This window comes from Helianthus annuus, chromosome 17, assembly GCF_002127325.2.
Source record: "Helianthus annuus cultivar XRQ/B chromosome 17, HanXRQr2.0-SUNRISE, whole genome shotgun sequence".
Classification (NCBI taxonomy): domain Eukaryota; kingdom Viridiplantae; phylum Streptophyta; class Magnoliopsida; order Asterales; family Asteraceae; genus Helianthus; species Helianthus annuus.
In genome coordinates, this window is record NC_035449.2 from 41,576,091 (window position 1) to 41,596,915 (window position 20,825).

The 20,825-nt window shown below is 39.7% G+C and overlaps 1 protein-coding gene across 1 annotated transcript; it reads left to right on the forward strand.

Annotated features, from left to right (window-relative positions):
* The first annotated feature begins 2,165 nt into the window (after positions 1 to 2,165).
* LOC118488824 lies at positions 2,166 to 15,099 on the forward strand. The gene is made up of 4 exons (XM_035986205.1): positions 2,166 to 2,309; positions 14,154 to 14,216; positions 14,294 to 14,355; positions 14,436 to 15,099. Exons 1-4 carry the CDS (start codon positions 2,166 to 2,168, stop codon positions 15,097 to 15,099), a joined length of 933 nt encoding a protein of 310 aa, XP_035842098.1.
* Positions 15,100 to 20,825: the final 5,726 nt, after the last annotated feature.

Here is a 20,825-nt window from a genome sequence, read left to right on the forward strand (position 1 = left end):
TCTGTAGATATAGATGTGTGTATATTTTTGCTTTACTCTACATTGAGATTAGGGCAATAATGTAGAGATACCATTTTATTGTTTACCACTTAATTCCTAAATTGTCATCGTTTTGTGTTAATAGTGATTTATATTATTTCCTATGCTTTTGGAATTTGATTTTGAGATAAGCTTCACTTCATCTTTCAGAGTTTATTGGAACTAGCAACTCCACAAAAACTGTGCTGTAAAGTCTAAACTATAATGTAAGCTGTTACACGCAAACTGATCAGACTTACTGTTTCTATTGCGGTTCAAATGGATAATTAGTTCAACCATAACCGTTCGACACATACAGTCAAGTTAATTGATATATAGATTTGAGTTGTTATTTTAATCGTAACTGATGTTGTTCTGCATATCTTTTAAATGACACTAGGTTTGGGACATGTGACATGTGATGGTGGGCGACAACTCGATTTAAAGTGGCAAGAGGGAAGAGGCGATCTACGGCGGGCGGTGGTTCGGTGACAAACAAGACAATGGCAGCAAAGCTTGGCTTTGTCGGTACGGCGGCCACATCCGGTGATGATCGGTGGTCAATTCGCTTTGATGAAAGGTGAAATAAATCTGCCCCGTAAAGTGTAGCGAGCGAGACCACAACTTCTTGTGTTCCGGGGTGGTTTCGGTATCAAATCACAGGGTACCTGGCAACAGCGATTTGGGTTATTGTGGCTAAGTGGAAAGTGCTCAGGGGCAGCAAATGATGGTCAAATAGCACAGCAAATGATGGTCAAATAGCACTGGGTAGTGGGGTGGTGGCTGCCATAACATAATGGAAAATGGGACATCCACGTCATGTGATTTGGGTTCGGTTTTGGGGTCGAATTATGGTGTACGTACATAGCGTGAGTTTGAACGTTATAGGTGAGTTCTAAACATCCATGTTTTAATGTTTTCAATGGTATTAATGGGTTTTATTATGACATCTTGCGTCAATTCGGACACAAGTAAATTTTTAAGTGGGTCTCTATGGGTTCAGCCAAGCAGAATATTATGCAGGTCAAGATGGTCGGTGTTGCATGGTTGGACGGGCTGGAGTGGATTATGTAAAGAAACTAAATGGGTTGTCTAAGGAAACTCTACCTATACGTTATCATTCTTTTGCTCCACTTTACTGTATTAAGGCACTGTCCAAAGGGAGCGTTGGTAATGATATATGCCAGATCTAAACTAGATAGGAAAAAATGGTGGTTCTGGGTTGTTCTTGGCAGTTTTGGACCTGAACTTGGTTGTTTTACGGTGGTTGTGGCTGTTTCCGTTTTCTGGTAAAGTGGAGAACCGGTGTGCAACTTGAAAGTGGTCGATCTTACGACATGGGGTTTTGAAAAAGATGTTGAAGATGTATGCAAGTAGAGCAAAATTTGCATGCAGGTGAGACTGAAATGGACAATTATATTAAATTAGATATAAATGTTATTAATTTAATTTCTCAAAAGAGAACAACTATAGAAAAAGTTGACAATTTTATGTTTAAAGCAAATCACCTCCATGTATAAAAAGTTGAACATTAATATGAGTTTTTGTTTAATCGTGTGGTGCAGGAGGGCAGTGGTGGCCTCTCATTGGGCTAGGTAGAAATCGGGTTATGCTAATTACACATGGCTTGGTTGGCTGAGTCATTCACTTTCACCTCTTGAAAATCCTTCCTGTTTCTTTCTTTTCTTCTGATTCTTTGTCGGATTCCGCTGAAGGCAACCGGAGGTGGATACAGAGTTGCGGCCATCTCCGACTAATATAGGTGTAAAAAACTGGGTATTGTAGTTAGAGCAAAAGTTTTTGCTTGATCTATTCATGCGTTCATTCTTTCAGTTATGTCTGAAACATACATGTGATGTTCATACTCTTTTTTACTTTCTTTCTTTAGTTGGTTTTGGACCACCTCTTCTACCCATTAGTGTTATGAAGCAAGCATCCCTCTATACCCTACCGCACCACCATTGCTCCTATTCCAATACCGTTAATTGTTGAAGTTGTCGCCGCCGCTACCTGGTTTAAACGTTATCGCCGGTGTTATATACCACCATCTCGGCTTATTATCTCCGTTGCTGCTACATGTCGTTTAAGGAAAGGAAGTTGCAAAGGCGATTGTTTAGTTGGGAGAGGCTTATAAGAGGATAGAAATTATGAAGCAGGGGGATATGGTAAAGTTAGAAAATCAAAAGATGGAGTTTACTAGAAAATATGAGCTTCATATGTTGAACATGTTTATGGAGAGTCAAGTTGAGCTTGAGAGGATGAATAATAAGAAGAAGAGACATCTGCTACAGGTATAACACTGCTCCTAATTAATTTCTGACATTTGATGATCACCAACAAAATACTAATAAGGCTATTAATGTTTTCTATTAATCTATAATGTTTTGTTAAATAAAAGAAAACATACAAGAATAAATCACATTTATATCTGACTTTGTTTTTAGCCATAATACGAAGACCATGATAATATACTAAATGTTTTTTAAAAGAGTTAATAGGCATGCTACTTGTTGCGTTAAGAACTTAGTAAAAGTGGTCTAGATCGCGTATTAGCATAAACGTAGTCGGGTATGTACCCGGGTATTGAGCCAAGAAAACCGGCCCTATGAATCTGGTTCGGGTAGGGAATACAACCAAAATGGGTATGATTAGGCAGTGATACCAGGTTTTTAAAAGAATTAGTTGTTTATTTATTTTAATTTACACAAAAAAAATCTGTTTTAGATTAAAATTTTGTTTTTGTTTTTGTTTTTGTTTTGATACAATAATTAAAATAAATATACAACCATGGTCAAAATGGACCTATTACGACTATAAAGCCATTAAAATACGGTTGTGTGAACACTACGGGCTATAATGGGCTTGGATAGGATATAAAACTCGGGTCGAGTATTATTAAAAACGGGTTTGGGATATTTTTGGGTTGGCGTAATTCCTGGGCAAGACAATCAAATGACATTAATTTTTAGCCATTTGACTTTGATACGTCAAATTAGTTTCTTTTGCATTGTACGGAGCTCCCACCGCAACATACGGGTTCCCACTAAGTGATGGTAATGGCCGGTTACTGGTGTGTGATTGTAAGACTGTGTAATGGGCTAACGGCTAACGCCCAACGTCAACTCAGCCATGTTGGGTATTAAACACCACTTGGTATGGCGTGAGTGTGTTTTTCGTGAGGCTAGCAACGGGTGTGGGCTGGAAGAACCATACTCAAGAATTTATCATTGGAATCTCAAACCAAGACATTGGAAATCCCTGAGTCCACTAAGAAGCTAAGGCATATGATTCATATACCAATACTCGATATTGTTGTTATTATTACTGTGTTAACAGCAGGGGAGAACCTAGAGTGATAGAATGCAAGCTATAAACCAGTTAGTTTGTAATTTTTGAATGATTTTGCTTTTAATGTTGAAAATTTGTTCAATTCATTTTTTTTCTATTTACTGTTATATTTCTAAATTTTTTATTTGTGTTGATTAGGTAGAAACCGACTCATAATTCAAGCCTTCTCGGATTCAAGGTATGGTTTATATTGATTAGGTAAAATTGATTCATCATTATCATTCAAGCCATATGTAGATCCAATATAATGTTTTATGTGTATGTGCGTGAAATAGGAACAACCAGGTTGCTAAATATCAGCAACTACACACATGGACCATGGAAAAGTAATTGACTCCTATTCATCCAACTTATGATTTGAAGTGTGTCATTAAGCTAGCCCTTTGTGAAGATGCTAGAGATAAATGTTAGATATTTATTTATTTTTGTCCACTGTTCAATAGTTACCAAGGATACTTTTAAGGGTTAATGGATATTAATAATCCAAAGTTTCTCTCATTCTTAGCTCCCTTGCATAGTTTGGACTATGGTGTTGTGCTATGGGCGGTCCTATTAGTTTATTTCAGTTTTTATATACCCTAGAACGAGTTAATTATATAAATAAAATTCGATCTCGATTATAACGCATAAAAATTTTAAGTAAAAAACGGTAAAATGGTAAATATAATTTTAAGCTTCTTCTCTTTGGCATCAACAGTGGGAGCAAAGTTAAAGTGGAGTGAATATGCAACCCGGGTATTCAACTTCATTAGGCCACAAACTGTAGCTTTTAAAACTCGGATCTTGGTTAACATAAAGAATTGATTCCATGGATACCAAAATGTCGTCTTTCTTTAATGATTAATTTAATATAATATGTTGCAAGTTTGAGTTGGTGTTGTTTTTTATGGTTGCCAAAAGGTTCTCTTTAAATTTTCTATTTTGTCGAGAAACCAGAAAGTCTTTTAATGAAAGGAACGCTTTGATTTATAAAGTAGTGAAAGAGATAAAGGAAGAATTGTTTGATGGGTAAAACATATGTGACAACCCGAAAACTAGAACTTTTCGTTGTGTCGTGATGTAACTTGTTTGTACATTATGTGACTAGTGACTGACTAAACTTAATGATAACGTGAATCTTTATGTGATATGTGCTTTGTTATGTGTGCATTGGTATGTATATATGTATGTGTTATATGTGAGCCGAAAACCCAACCCGAGAACAAGGAACCCGACTCGAGACCATGAGGTCTCGAGTGATTTGTGACCATGACTCGCAACCGGGCGGTTGCGAGTGGGCCTTTGGGCCGTAACCGGTTTGGGCCGAAACCCCAAGCCCAACCCGAAACATCCCTTGGTATATATACCCCATCTTTCCCCACTTTCCCTCATTTCATACACAACACACAAACACACTTCTACTATTTTTCTCTCAACTAGAAACCCTCAACAACACACCCCAATCCCTTTCAATTTTCGGTTCAAGCAAGGATCCCGGACAAGGACTCGGTCAAGACCACTAACTCGGACACTTCACCTTCTCTCATTTTCTTCCTTTCTTTCGGCTCATCCTCCTTCTTCACAACCGGTTAGTGTTGTTACTATGTGCATGAGATTTATGTTTGTTATATGAACTAGAAATGCTTGGGTAGTAGTTTTTGTATAATTTTTAGGATGATTTGTGGAACTTGACTATATGTGAAAACCCTTGTGAACAAAGCTTGATAACATGTTTAAATGACTAACAAATGGTAGTTCAAGAATGATTATGACTAACCATACTATGCTTCTTTATTCCTTGCAAATAATGATGTTAAACTTAAGATTCGGATATATAATGTATGTTTTGCATGTTGATCTTGCTAAAACATGTGATTTTGGTTCATAAATATATGATTATGTTGATATGAAAACCCTAGAAAATGATGAACATAAGATGAACTTGTTTGAATATGACTTGAAGATGTAAAAATGGCAAAGTTTGATCTATTTTCATTGCTGGTCAGTTTAGGAAAAATGTTAGTGGAACCTTATTGGCTGTTTCCTAATCTGGGTCTGATTGCATAGTACATATTGGACTGTTAGATCTGCATCATCACGTGTACGTGAAAGGGACAGCTTACGACTCGCAACCACACCGTTGCGACTCGCAACCAAGGCAAGACAACTCGAGACCACGTAGTTGCGACTCGCAACCATAGCATGACAACTCGAAACCTCACGATTGCGACTCGAGACTACGACGGTTGCGACTCGCAACCACAGCATGATGACTCGAGACCACACGGTTACGACTCGCAACCATAACGTGACAAGCCGAAACCACCTGGTTGCGACTCGAGACCAGCTGGTTGCGAGTGGGCTGTCCACTTTGGTTATTGGGCCATTATGTGTTATGGGCTATCTGTTGACTGGGTTATGTGTTACTGTTGACTGCTTAATTGTTTAGGCCGGCCCAATAACCCCATGACTGTTTACTTGTATGCATGTTACGTGCCAGTATGTGTTTTACGTGAATACTTGTATCTGACCTATACCGGTAACCATGTTAGGACATGGTGACCAGCGTGTTTGACCGAGTAACCTAAACCTACCGAGCAACCCAAGGTGAGTTCACAACTTAAAAGCATGCGTCCCGGTGGTTTGGGACACGAGACTAACAACCCTATCCCCTGGTAAAAGGGGATACCATTTACATACTTTCCCTGGTTATTGGGAACAAAACTTACTTTTCCTTCCCTGGTATTGGGAAACCTTTTGGACAATCCTATCCCCTGGTAAAAGGGGATACCATTTACATACTTTCCCTGGTTATTGGGAACACAACTTACTTTTCCTTCCCGGGTATTGGGAAACCTTTTGGTTAATCACTGTTTATACGGATTGCAACTAACGGCACTAAACGAAACTCTATCACTCAAGTCCCTACTACAAATACCGATTAGTCGCCGGGTTAGGCGAGCGAGTTATTAGTTGATAGCGCTATTTAGGTGTTTACCAGCCTCACACCGTGCCCTGGTTTGGGACGGGCGTGAACTAATAGACTCAGAAATCCGTCAATGATGATAGAACATTGACATCGGGGCATCCTGCGGATACGCAACGGTTACCTAGTGTTCGGTATTGGAAAAACAGTTTAGTCGCTAACTTTTGGGGTAGCTCCCCAGGGCATGTATAAACGGATAAATTAACCGGTGAAACAAGTTTTTGGTAATTAAAACTGGACAACTAGTGAACTCACTCAGCATTATTGTTGACCCCTTACTGCATGCTTTGCAGGTAACCAATGATTCAGGAGCTGCTGCTTGGGGATGTGTAGTGTTCGTCAAACCCGTGTGTTGGGATAACTGTTTTGAACAACGAACTGTCTTCAAAACTATTTTGGTTTATGCTTCCGCTGTTTTGTTAAACTAATTACCGAACCTAAACTCTGATATTGCTAATTACTACGGATATTAAATATTTCTTAATGCTCAGTATAATTGGTGGCTGGATCCTGGTCAGTCACGCCCTCGAAGCGGGTGTTATCCGCAGGTGGATTTTGGGGTTGTGACAGATTGGTATCAGAGCCATTGGTTATAGTGAACTTGGTTTTAAAAAGGGGTAAATCTTTTTGGAGAAAACCAGACTATAACCCGTGACTCGTGACGACACTACACTCCAAGTACAAGGCTCAACACTTTTAACCTCATAGCTCGGACCAGTGTTTACTTGTTTGCTTACTTTATGTTTCCTGTTTCGCTATACGTACTAGTATGCCTAACTAGTGAACGCCCACATACGATATTGCATGTGATTGCACGTTAGCACGCCAATATGAATTCCTGAACACTTTCTCGTATCATGTGATTGATAGGGTGGTAATTCCCTAAACCTCCGTGACTTACACTACTTAATACTCTTTGAAATCTACTCGAGTGTGGGGAACCATTTGACATGAGTTAAGAGGAGCTGAGATGAACATGCAAATCACAATATTATTGTGGGTGCACACATAATAATATAGTGGGGTGGATGTAAGTCCCAGTGAGGCTTAACAAGTGAAAAAGGGGTTCCGTTTCGTTATCTGTATGATGAGAAACACAACAGTCCATAGGAACCGTAGCAGTGATTGTCTCCTACTCGAACACGATCTTTTCACTTCTCACTGCACCCCTTTCGAACCTCGATGCTATCGAGTATTACCTGAACACCCATATGAACGCCTAGCGAACTGTGTAGAACATTAGGTGCTTGTACGAGCATCCCCGGGATGGGTGTTGAAACGACAATGATTGGTCTATATCCTTCTCACCTTTCTTCGCTTACTGGAACTTAACGTGTTGACGTCTTAAATCCCGAAGTGCGATCACTTCTGCAACACTATCTCAACATACCGTGTAGTACTCAGTCAAGAGGGTAGACGTAGTACCTTACTGGCTTCAGCATTTGAACGACCCTAGTCACCGACAACGAGCATCAGCGAATTGACTCCAATCGAACCCTTAACCCTAGTCAGCGGCTCATAGGAGCCAGCTCTTACGAATCAGTCGGGCCATAAGCGATGACAATCGACAATGGTGCGGAAATGCGTAACGGCCAGCTCAATAAGTACACCTTGGGACGCGGCACGGAAACGCGACAAGATGGACTTGTCAGTGAAGGATCGTAGCGCACCATTTCAAGCAACGACATCAGAAACAACAGTCGCGACAACATCAAGGTCAACAACCAGGGGAATGATGATAGTAATGGGAGTCCTCGCAACCGTAACAACAACATTGGAAATGATGCTCGTGGAAGGGCATTTAGGATTGGCGCAGGCGACGCCAGACATAGTATGAGTAGTTGTTTGCTTCATCTCTATTCTGCTTGACCCTGATACTTCTTGAAACCGAACCAGATGTGGAATCGACTGATGGCAAGTCAAATAGAATCTCAAAAGTTCGTTAGGATGTAAACCCGACCTTGTGGGACGAGTGTCCGATGTCGACCTTCCTTCTACCACACTCGATGGTTTCAACGCAGTAGTTAGTGTGAATTGGTTACCCAGGAATCGCGCGAATATACCCGGTGAGGAGAAAACTTTGTGTGGAGAATCGGCAATTGTTCTAAAGCATCAGAGTAGTTCAATAGTTAGCGCCATCTCAGCTGTGGAGGCCAGAAGTGTCTACAGAGAGATTACTCCGCTGTGTTAGCAACCGCTACGGATGTTAAGGCTAAGGAAAAGTGGATCGAGGATCCACCAGTTGTTCGTTGTTTCTCTCGGCATGCTATCCGAGGAACATTCAGTTTTTCTTCCGAAAATTTGTTAAGCGGAATCTCAGTTTGATCTCACGTCTGAGGTAGCCCTGATTACATGTACTTTTACCATTTTGCGCCAGGAAGGTCGCAAGATCTATCAAAGCAACTACAGGAACCGTTGGACAGGAGTTTTGTAAGGTCTAGTTCTTCGCTTTGGGGGAGCCCCACTTATCCTAGGGAAGATGGGCCTTTTCGTGTGTATACTGACTATTAAGAACTCATCAAGGTGACAGCCCATAACCATTTGTCTCGATCCCGTATTGACAACCTGTTGACCAGTTACATGGGTCATGCTCCTATGTGAAGATTGAGTAGCGAACGAACTAACATCAGATGGAAGTCCAAAGGGAGGATGTTCCTAAAACGGCATAGTGAACGCAATGAGGCCATTTCCAGGAAACACCGGATGAATCATTCCATGACCTTTTGGGGTGAACAACCCACCAGCTGCTTTATGGATCACACTGCAACTGTGTTTATCTAGTACGTTTTGAATCACTTCTAGGAGAAAGGGGCACCTTGAACAACACTTGTATTCCATTGTAGAGCTTCTAGGGGAGGAGCGTCTACGTGCAAAGTCTACCTAAGTATGACTTCAGGATTCGGGAAGTACACATTTTCTTTTTATCAAACAACGAAGTGGGAATACACATGGATCTCGCTAAGATCCATTTTGTTAGGAACTGATCAACATCAAAGATCCCTTCGAGGATACAGGAGTTTCTTGGTCCCACTAGATACTATCGCAGCTTAATCACAAGATTTTTGGAGGTCGCACAGCTTAAGTCTCGTTGGCACAGCAGGGTGTTGTGTTCGTGAAAGACCAAAACAGGAGGACGTCTTTTCAGCTTTCGAATCCCAAACTTTGTAATGCACTGAGCATCATCTTCACCCTAGGGTACGGGTAATCTAGCGGTATACCATGATGCTTCGAATCAGGATCCCAGTTACACACGGATGCAACGCGAGAAGGTTATTGCTTACGCCTCTCGACAACTTAGGACGCACGAAAGGAACTACACAACGCTTGATTTGGAACTGGGAGCAGTGATCTTCGCACTTAAGTTATGACGGCATTACCTATACGGAACCAAGTGCGCCACCTACACCGACCACAGAAGTTTAGAACACATATTCAAGCAGAAGGAACTGAATATGCGACAGCGACGATGGGGCGAACTGCTGAATGATTACGAGTGCTCCATCAGGTATCACCCGGGCAAGGCCAATGTAGTGGCAGACGACCTCAGTCGGAAGGACACTACGCCTAAGCGCGTAAGAGCTTTACAACTCACGATCCATTCTAGTCTACCTTCGCAAATACGAGCTGCTCAGATGGAAGCACTGAAACCAGAGAACGTTAGAGCTGAAGCCCTACGCGGGTCAAGGCAACACTTAGAACAGAAGGAAGACGGTGCTTATTATGTAACAGGACGCATTTGGGTCCCACTCTATGGCGACTTACGAGAACTTGCGATGAATGAAGCGCACAAATCTCGCTACTCAGTACACCCTGGTTCGGATAAGATGTACCACGATATTAAGACTACGTATTGGTGGCCTAGCATGAAGGCCCACATAGCAACTTACGTCAGCAAGTGTTTGACTTGTGCGCGAGTCAAGACGGAATATCAGAAACCCTCAGGCCTACTCCAACAACCAGAGATACCACAATGGAAATGGGAGTAAATTTCCATGGATTTCGTTACTGGCCTACCTAGATCACAGCGCGGAAACGACACTATCTGGGTGATCGTGGATCGACTCACGAAATCCGCACACTTCTTGGCAATCGAAGACAACAGATGAATTCTCCACTCTGGCGAAGATATACCTCAAGGAAGTGGTTTCGAGGCACGGGGTGCCCACCTCTATCATCTCTGATCGAGATGCACGTTTTACTTCGGAACTGTGACAAGCAATGCACAAGTCTTTTGGCTCACGTTTAGTTATGAGCACAGCATATCACCCACAGACGGACAGGCAATCCGAACGCGCTATTCAAACATTAGAAGACATGCTTCGCGCTTGTGTAAACGACTTTGGCAACAGCCGGGAAAGGCATCTGCCACTCGTGGAATTCTCGTATAATAACAGCTACCACACCAGCATTAAAGCTGCTCCGTTTGAGGCATTGTACGGACGTAAATGCCGGTCACCTCTTTGTTGGGCAGAGGTGGGGGATAGTCAAATCACTGGTCCAGAACATGTGGTAGACACTACTGAGCGGATTGCTCAAATACGACAACGCATGGCGGCCGCTCGTGACCGTCAGAAGGCTTACGCCGATAAGGGCAGGAAACCACTTGAGCTCCAGGTTGGGGAGCGGGTATTACTCAAAGTTTCACCCTGGAAGGGTGTGGTTCGTTTTGGTAAACGAGGCAAACTCAACCCACGGTACGTTGGACCTTTCGAAATCTTTGAGAAAATAGGCAAGGTGGCCTACAGACTGAACTTACCAGCAGAACTCGGTGCAGTTCACAACGTTTTCCATGTGTCGGATCTGAAGAAGTGTCTGTCAGATGAGACGCACGTAGTTCCTCTGAAGGAACTCACGATCGACGAACAGTTGAAATTCGTCGAAGAACCTGTCGAAATCACGGACCGGGATGTTAAGGTCCTCAAGAGCACTAGAATACCTCTTGTTCGAGTTCGTTGGAACTCACGTCGCGGCCCAGAGTTCACCTGGGAGCGCGAAGATCGGATGAAACAAAAATATCCCCAACTGTTTGAGAACAGTACAAACGCTACTGAGGCTGAAGCTACGGAATTTCGGGACGAAATTCCAGATCAACGGGGGGTGGATGTGACACCCCAGGATAACCGGGAAAACCTTACAACTTGACTAGCTTCCTCAGTGAGTGCCATCAAATTTCGGGACGAAATTTCTTTCAACTTGGGGATGATGTGACAACCCGAAAACTAGAACTTTTCGTTGTGTCGTGATGTAACTTGTTTGTACATTATGTGACTAGTGACTGACTAAACTTAATGATAACGTGAATCTTTATGTGATATGTGCTTTGTTATGTGTGCATTGGTATGTATATATGTATGTGTTATATGTGAGCCGAAAACCCAACCCGAGAACAAGGAACCCGACTCGAGACCATGAGGTCTCGAGTGATTTGTGACCATGACTCGCAACCGGGCGGTTGCGAGTGGGCCTTTGGGCCGTAACCGGTTTGGGCCGAAACCCCAAGCCCAACCCGAAACATCCCTTGGTATATATACCCCATCTTTCCCCACTTTCCCTCATTTCATACACAACACACAAACACACTTCTACTATTTTTCTCTCAACTAGAAACCCTCAACAACACACCCCAATCCCTTTCAATTTTCGGTTCAAGCAAGGATCCCGGACAAGGACTCGGTCAAGACCACTAACTCGGACACTTCACCTTCTCTCATTTTCTTCCTTTCTTTCGGCTCATCCTCCTTCTTCACAACCGGTTAGTGTTGTTACTATGTGCATGAGATTTATGTTTGTTATATGAACTAGAAATGCTTGGGTAGTAGTTTTTGTATAATTTTTAGGATGATTTGTGGAACTTGACTATATGTGAAAACCCTTGTGAACAAAGCTTGATAACATGTTTAAATGACTAACAAATGGTAGTTCAAGAATGATTATGACTAACCATACTATGCTTCTTTATTCCTTGCAAATAATGATGTTAAACTTAAGATTCGGATATATAATGTATGTTTTGCATGTTGATCTTGCTAAAACATGTGATTTTGGTTCATAAATATATGATTATGTTGATATGAAAACCCTAGAAAATGATGAACATAAGATGAACTTGTTTGAATATGACTTGAAGATGTAAAAATGGCAAAGTTTGATCTATTTTCATTGCTGGTCAGTTTAGGAAAAATGTTAGTGGAACCTTATTGGCTGTTTCCTAATCTGGGTCTGATTGCATAGTACATATTGGACTGTTAGATCTGCATCATCACGTGTACGTGAAAGGGACAGCTTACGACTCGCAACCACACCGTTGCGACTCGCAACCAAGGCAAGACAACTCGAGACCACGTAGTTGCGACTCGCAACCATAGCATGACAACTCGAAACCTCACGATTGCGACTCGAGACTACGACGGTTGCGACTCGCAACCACAGCATGATGACTCGAGACCACACGGTTACGACTCGCAACCATAACGTGACAAGCCGAAACCACCTGGTTGCGACTCGAGACCAGCTGGTTGCGAGTGGGCTGTCCACTTTGGTTATTGGGCCATTATGTGTTATGGGCTATCTGTTGACTGGGTTATGTGTTACTGTTGACTGCTTAATTGTTTAGGCCGGCCCAATAACCCCATGACTGTTTACTTGTATGCATGTTACGTGCCAGTATGTGTTTTACGTGAATACTTGTATCTGACCTATACCGGTAACCATGTTAGGACATGGTGACCAGCGTGTTTGACCGAGTAACCTAAACCTACCGAGCAACCCAAGGTGAGTTCACAACTTAAAAGCATGCGTCCCGGTGGTTTGGGACACGAGACTAACAACCCTATCCCCTGGTAAAAGGGGATACCATTTACATACTTTCCCTGGTTATTGGGAACAAAACTTACTTTTCCTTCCCTGGTATTGGGAAACCTTTTGGACAATCCTATCCCCTGGTAAAAGGGGATACCATTTACATACTTTCCCTGGTTATTGGGAACACAACTTACTTTTCCTTCCCGGGTATTGGGAAACCTTTTGGTTAATCACTGTTTATACGGATTGCAACTAACGGCACTAAACGAAACTCTATCACTCAAGTCCCTACTACAAATACCGATTAGTCGCCGGGTTAGGCGAGCGAGTTATTAGTTGATAGCGCTATTTAGGTGTTTACCAGCCTCACACCGTGCCCTGGTTTGGGACGGGCGTGAACTAATAGACTCAGAAATCCGTCAATGATGATAGAACATTGACATCGGGGCATCCTGCGGATACGCAACGGTTACCTAGTGTTCGGTATTGGAAAAACAGTTTAGTCGCTAACTTTTGGGGTAGCTCCCCAGGGCATGTATAAACGGATAAATTAACCGGTGAAACAAGTTTTTGGTAATTAAAACTGGACAACTAGTGAACTCACTCAGCATTATTGTTGACCCCTTACTGCATGCTTTGCAGGTAACCAATGATTCAGGAGCTGCTGCTTGGGGATGTGTAGTGTTCGTCAAACCCGTGTGTTGGGATAACTGTTTTGAACAACGAACTGTCTTCAAAACTATTTTGGTTTATGCTTCCGCTGTTTTGTTAAACTAATTACCGAACCTAAACTCTGATATTGCTAATTACTACGGATATTAAATATTTCTTAATGCTCAGTATAATTGGTGGCTGGATCCTGGTCAGTCACGCCCTCGAAGCGGGTGTTATCCGCAGGTGGATTTTGGGGTTGTGACAACATATATGGTGAAAGGTACACGGGTGACATGGAATGAATTGTGATTATTTGATTTCGCGAAGATTCGATTTATTTGTATGTAGTATGTTTGTTTTGTTGTAGGATGTTGCTTTACAATCTGTAATTGAGACCGATATAGCAACCCGTCTTCTCTCATGGTCAATTGTATGTTGCTTTATTATGGAAAAAAACACGAGATGGAGTCAAACTACTAATACTTGACAACGACGGCAAACCTACAGATAAAACAACTAATGTGGTTTATGAAGAGATTTTCAACGAATTGTGATCGTTGCATATTCATGTATTTCAATTTGTAGTTGTACTCTAATATATTCCTTTGTGTTTTAACGTGTATTTAATCATAACATTTTATGCAATTAGATCAAGAGGTCAAATCGTGTTAAATGTGGCTTCAAGTGGAATTGCATTGTTGTTGTTAGATGGTGGCAGGACTGCACATTCCAGGTTTAGCATACCGTTGAATCTTACTGAAGATTCGGTATGTAATATAAAACCAGAAAGTGATCTGTCTAAATTACTTCTTGAGACTATATTGATAATTTGGGATAAAGCACCTATGGTACACAAACATGCATTTGAAGCGCTCAATAGAACAATGAATGGCGTTTTCAACATTGACAAATCTCTCAATTCAGATATCCGGTTTGGAGGTAAGGTTATTGTTTTTGGTGACGATTTTAGACAAATATTACTTGTTGTTCCAAATGGTGGGAGACAAGAGATTGTTAATGCCTCCTTATGTTTGTCTTATCTATGGAGTAATTGTAAATTGCTAAGACTAACAAGAAACATGAGGTTAACGGTTGGAAGATCTACAGCTGATGTTGAAGAAATAAATACTTTTGCCAAATGGCTTTTGGATTTGGGTGATGGTAACGTTGGTGGTCCAAATGATGGAGGAGCAACTATTGAAATACCACAAGATCTTTTGATTACTGACGCATCTGATCCAATTGCAAGTTTAATTGATTTTGTTTATCCATCAATCTTGGAAAATGTAGACGACCATAACTATTTAAGTTAGCAGGCTATACTTGCACCTAAAAATGATGTTGTTCATGAGATTAATGATAGGTTGCTAGCAATGTTTCCTGGTGAAGAAAAAGAGTATCTTAGCTCTGACAGTCTTTGTCCGTCTGAAGATGTAAATTCTACACAACAAAGACTATACTCTCCGAATGTGCTTAATGGTCTTAAAATATCAGGCTTACCAAATCATAGGTTAGTCCTTAAACCTGGTGTTCCAGTAATGTTATTACGAAATATTGATCAACGGAATGGATTGTGCAACGGTACAAGGCTACAAGTAAAAAAGCTGCACAACCGTGTAATAGAAGCCGAGATAATATCTGGTGCAAGTATTGGTAGTTGCACATATATACCTCGATTAAACTTGATACCTTCTGATAAAAAAGATTCCTTTTGCTTTTCAAAGGAGGCAATTTCCACTGGCCGTAAGTTTTGCAATGACGATCAACAAAAGTCAAGGTCAGTCTCTTTCAAGAGTTGGTTTGTACCTCAAACAACCGGTCTTCTCTCATGGTCAATTGTAAGTTGCCTTATCAGGGTGAAAACAAGAAATGGGGTCAAAATACTTATACTTGACAACAACGGAAAACCTATAGATAAAATAACTAATGTGGTGTATAAAGAGATTTTCAACGAATTGTGATAGCTTCATATTGATGGTTAATAAAAAGTTTTTACATGATCCGTTTCAAGACGTGTATATATTCATAACATTTTATGTAAACAACGATGATGAAGCGATATTATCTTTAATAAACCCGTGTAATACACGGGTCCTAAGGCTAGTGTGTGTGTGTGTGTGTGTGTGTGTGTGTGTGTGTGTGTGTATATATATATATATATATATATATATATATGGGACCGCTAAAATGAAAACCACCTCCAGTTGTAAGAACGATGAGAAGTACACCGTACGGGGCGAGTTGGACCAAATTTTTTTTTTCATAAACGTAGATGCGTGTATTATAAACACATTTGTAAAAAAAATCAAAATAAAAATGTCGTGTGTGTAGTTTTGAGCACCGCAAGTTTGTGTTTACAGGTACCGTAAATTTTTGGTCCAACTCGCCCCGGATCAAAAAGTTCTCATGGTTCTTACAACTGGAGGTGGTTTTCATTTTAGCGGTCCCATATATATATAGGATCAGGATTTAGAGAAGACAGTGAAAAGTGTGAGAACGGTGAGAACGCTTATGGATCGTCCGATCAAAACAACCCATGGACTAGATTGCGCGGTGGCGTTTTCATAAATAACATCAATATTATTATGTGGGACATGCTTCATTAAGGGTAAAAGGGTCTTTTACCGCTCATATTCAAAACGCCATACAAAAAATAAAACGCCATTAAAAACAAAACGCAAAAAATTAAAAATAAAACGCGTTGAATATTACAGGAAGATGAAACAACAAAAATAACTGAATTTCAGTTATTAACATTTATTAGAAGAAATTCCCGCCTAAATTACGCGCCAAAAACATCATTATATAAACAAAGGTAAAACATAGCTTCCATAATCACTTCAGTCTATCCATTTTCTGCAAAAAAAATCGTTAACCAAAAACGCCGACTTAAACAAAACGCCAAAAATGTCAACAATCGTTTCGTGGAGATACACTTTGGGAATCAGGCGATACGTCCTCCATTTTGACAACAGAAGGAGGGTGTATGTTAAGACGGTCAGGGCAATTCTAAAGATGGAAGAAGAGATACAGAGGCAAATCTTATCCATTGGCATCGCTCTAGACAACGAATGCCATGAAACGCATATGCTTATGAAAGCATTAACCAGCAAATTTGGACCAATTAAAGGATATGTGAAGCCAGACCCTGTAATGACATCATGGCATTTTGATGATTAAACAGACATGGTGACGGTTACATACGACAACGGAGAGCAGGAAGTCTACTGGCTAGAGAACATCATGACAAAGCAGCGACTGGGTTTCATGGAAGAATTGCATAACGCCACTTGTACCAACACAGAAATAGACTCAAAATTGGAGGTAATGCAAGACATGTTCAGGTGGAGGCTTCAGAATCTTCAGGAACAAGAAGCTGATGAAGGTGAATGTGATGACATGGATGAAGATCAAGATGTAGACTCCGAGGAGGAAGAAGATGACACAAATGATGGATACTATTCAGATAAAGTACCTTCTGACGAAGGATTTTAATTTTTTTCCTATTTTTTTCTTCTAGGTAGTCTTCTTTTTTTAAGATAATTAAATGATATATTTCTATCTTTATTAGCAAAACGTCCAAATAATACTAAAATGGTTAACCCTAACAAAACGCCAAAAATAACAAAAATCATTTTTCCTGCTTAATATTTTGTTTACTCCGTTGTTGTATTTTGTCACGTTGGTCTGCATAAGGCCATTTAAAAAAAACGGCAAACTTAGAAGATGGGACGTCTATAACCTATAAAACTGATAAAAGCTGATCAACGCAGTAAATACAAAAACAGTAACTGAAAAGACAGTTACTTTATTACTATCATTTATTACAATAAAAAGTCCCGCCTAAACTACGCGCCAAAAAACTCCTATAAGAGAGGGGTCTATACACAATGAAATTAATCACCCAGAAAAACACAAAAAACGTCATATCCTTTAGAAACCACTCCCTTTAAAACGCCACAGATGGCAAAGCTTTCACTGAAATGGATCCTTTTTCTGAGGGGGTCAACTCAATAATATTTTGCTGAATGAGATGGACAAATATTCAAGAATACTCACAATCATACCGTAAACCCAAATTCAAAACATTGCATTCTTCTTCCCCCAAGTTCTGTTCTACTTACCGGTGCAATTCAACAAAGATTGATGAGTTTTGAGAAACGGAACAAGGTCAACAACGATAGACCACAGTCAAAGAAGATGAATCTAGGTATTGTATGACATATGCGATTTTATAATGGGGTTTACAGTGGTTTTGAATGACATATGCGATTTTGTATAGTTAGCTTTGTTTAGTAAGGTTTTTGTCAGAAACCTATGGTTTCATAAGATTACGTATTGTTGTTAACTACGATTTTGTTAGGGTTTATGTCTAGTATGGTTTTTTATTAGATTTTGTATGATTATGTAGTTTTGGTAGTGGTAGCTGATACATGTGCAATATTATAGAGGGTTTTGTATGACATCTGCGATTTTATATGATTAGCTTTGTTTGTTAAGGTTTTTTTGTTTAAGGCATGCGATTTTATAAAGTTATTTTGGTCTATGGCATGCGATTTTATATTATTATGTAGTTTGGTAGTGGTTAGCTTGTACATGCGAATTTATAAATCATCCATGCGATTTTATATGATTAGTTAGTTTTGGTATATGATTAAATGATACATGCGATTTTATAAATGTTTTTTTTGTTTGAAGCATGCGATTTATAAGATTAGGTAGTTTTGGTAATGCTTAACTGATACATGCGAATTCATAACTAATTTATGCGATTTTATCAGATTAATGAGTTTTGGTAAATGGTTAAAAAATACATGCGATTTTATAAGGTTTTTGTCTGATAGCATGAGATTTTGTAGAAATAGAGTCTGATGATGACTTTGAAGATCCCATATCAACATTGTTGAGCCACTGCCAAAAAAGAAAAAAAGAAGGGTTGTGGAAAAAAGTTCTGAGAATGATGACTTTGTTGAGCCACTGCCAAAAAAGAAGAAAGATGACAAAAGATCTAAGATAAAAACAAAAAAACCTTCAAAAAAGGTGGAACAGGTAAAAAAAACCAAGCCAGCGGGAACCACCTAGAACAAAACCTAGGGCTTTCTTCGAATACAGCAACGAAGCAATACTGTTGAGATGTCAACCTACATCGTATATGGATACTGTGAAAAAAATTTCAAAAAAAAAACAGGTTGATGAGGTGAAGAATATGGGCTTTGGGGCTATTCTAGATATGAATATCAACCATATTTCGACACGTTTGGGATATTGGCTAGCCAGAAACTTTGACGAGATGTTTGATACGCTAAACGTTGGTAAACACCAAATAAAAATTACATCGGACACCATTTATGATGTATTTGGAATACCAAAGGGACCAAAGCCAGTTGAAATAATAGTCGATAAAAGAAAAGTTAAAAAGATTGAGAAAATTGAAAAGAGTAAAGAACCAAAAATTGGAAATACTGTTATGGATACATTCATCAGTCAATTGGGGGGGGGGGAACGCGAGAATTACCCATGGCTTAATTGCAAATGCAATAGATAATCAAAGAGATGGGGGAGCATGTTTAGAATAAATTTCTTGGTGTACTGGATGACGTTTTTTGCAGAGATTACAAAGGCCGCAACTGCAAATGATAGATGTTTGCTTGGTGTAGAAGCTGTTGAGGACATACCGCATCTAGATTGGTGTTCATATCTACTGGACATTTTGCATCGTACACGAGCGGGCTAAAAGAACACAAAAATAGAGTTCGTGGGACCTGTTGCCTTTCTTACGGTATGTTTTACTACATTTGATTACATATTTACAAGATTAGTTAGTTTTGTTATATGATTAAACGATACATGCGATTTTATAAATGTTTTTGTTTGAGCATGCGATTTATAAGATTAGGTAGTTTTGGTGATGGTTAACTGATACATGCGAAATCATAACTAATTCATGCGATTTTATCAGATTAGTGGTTTTGGTAAATGGTTAAAGAATACATGCGATTTTATACGGTTTTTGTCTGATAGCATGCGATTTTGTAGAAATAGAGTATGATGGTGACTTTGAATATAAAATAAATACGCATTTTAAGTAAATATCAACTCCTTTTTATATTTATACAGCTTCTATACATGCATGAGTACAACAAGAGGCTTCAACTGTTCGAGAAAGTCATGGAGATACCGGTTATTCATTATATCACATCTACAGAGATTGATAAAGTCGAGGAGCATATTTCAGATAACGGACCTCTGTGGACAACAGATGAGAGTGAAAATGAAAATGAATAGGGTCGTTCAATGGAGGGGTATACAATACGACCCGTTGACACCACAAAAAGCTACAGAAGAAGGACTGCACGTGCAGTAGTAAATGTAGAAACCGAGGAAGACCCAAACGATAACGAGAATATTGATGATATGATGGATTTCAGTTTTGACCTCCAGGACATGTCTCAGTTGAACCTTGTGATGGGAGTTGGGACACAGACACTGAAAATGATGGACTATTGCAACACTCATGTTCCACTTTCACCATCGGTAGTCTACGATTTAGCCCATCAACGAAATCGAGAGGCTTCAAACATCAACAAAAAGGTAAGCCCAAAAAATATTAATTTCACTGAATCCATTTATTTTTAACATCTAGATTGATAGTATTTTAACTCGAAAAATATTACAGAACCTGTTGAAAAAAATGAGGACCAATGTCAAAAAAGTGGAGAGTTGAGAAGAATTAAAAATCAAGAATAAAAAGAATAAAGGATACAAAGGTAATTTGAAAAATCATTTAATGATCTATTATTTATTTTTGCTATTCAAATTATTGAACTCTAATCATTTAATGAGCCTATCTTATAAAATAGTTGTGCACCTTACACAATAAAAACAATCTTGCACATGATCTTACATTTTCAACGTTTCCTACACCATTAAAACAATATTTTGGTGTAGGATACAGAATGTGTAGGACTAAAACACTTTTAAATAATTTTGCGACTCATAATAAAATATGTTTAGGACACAAAATTTTTAAATAGTTTTG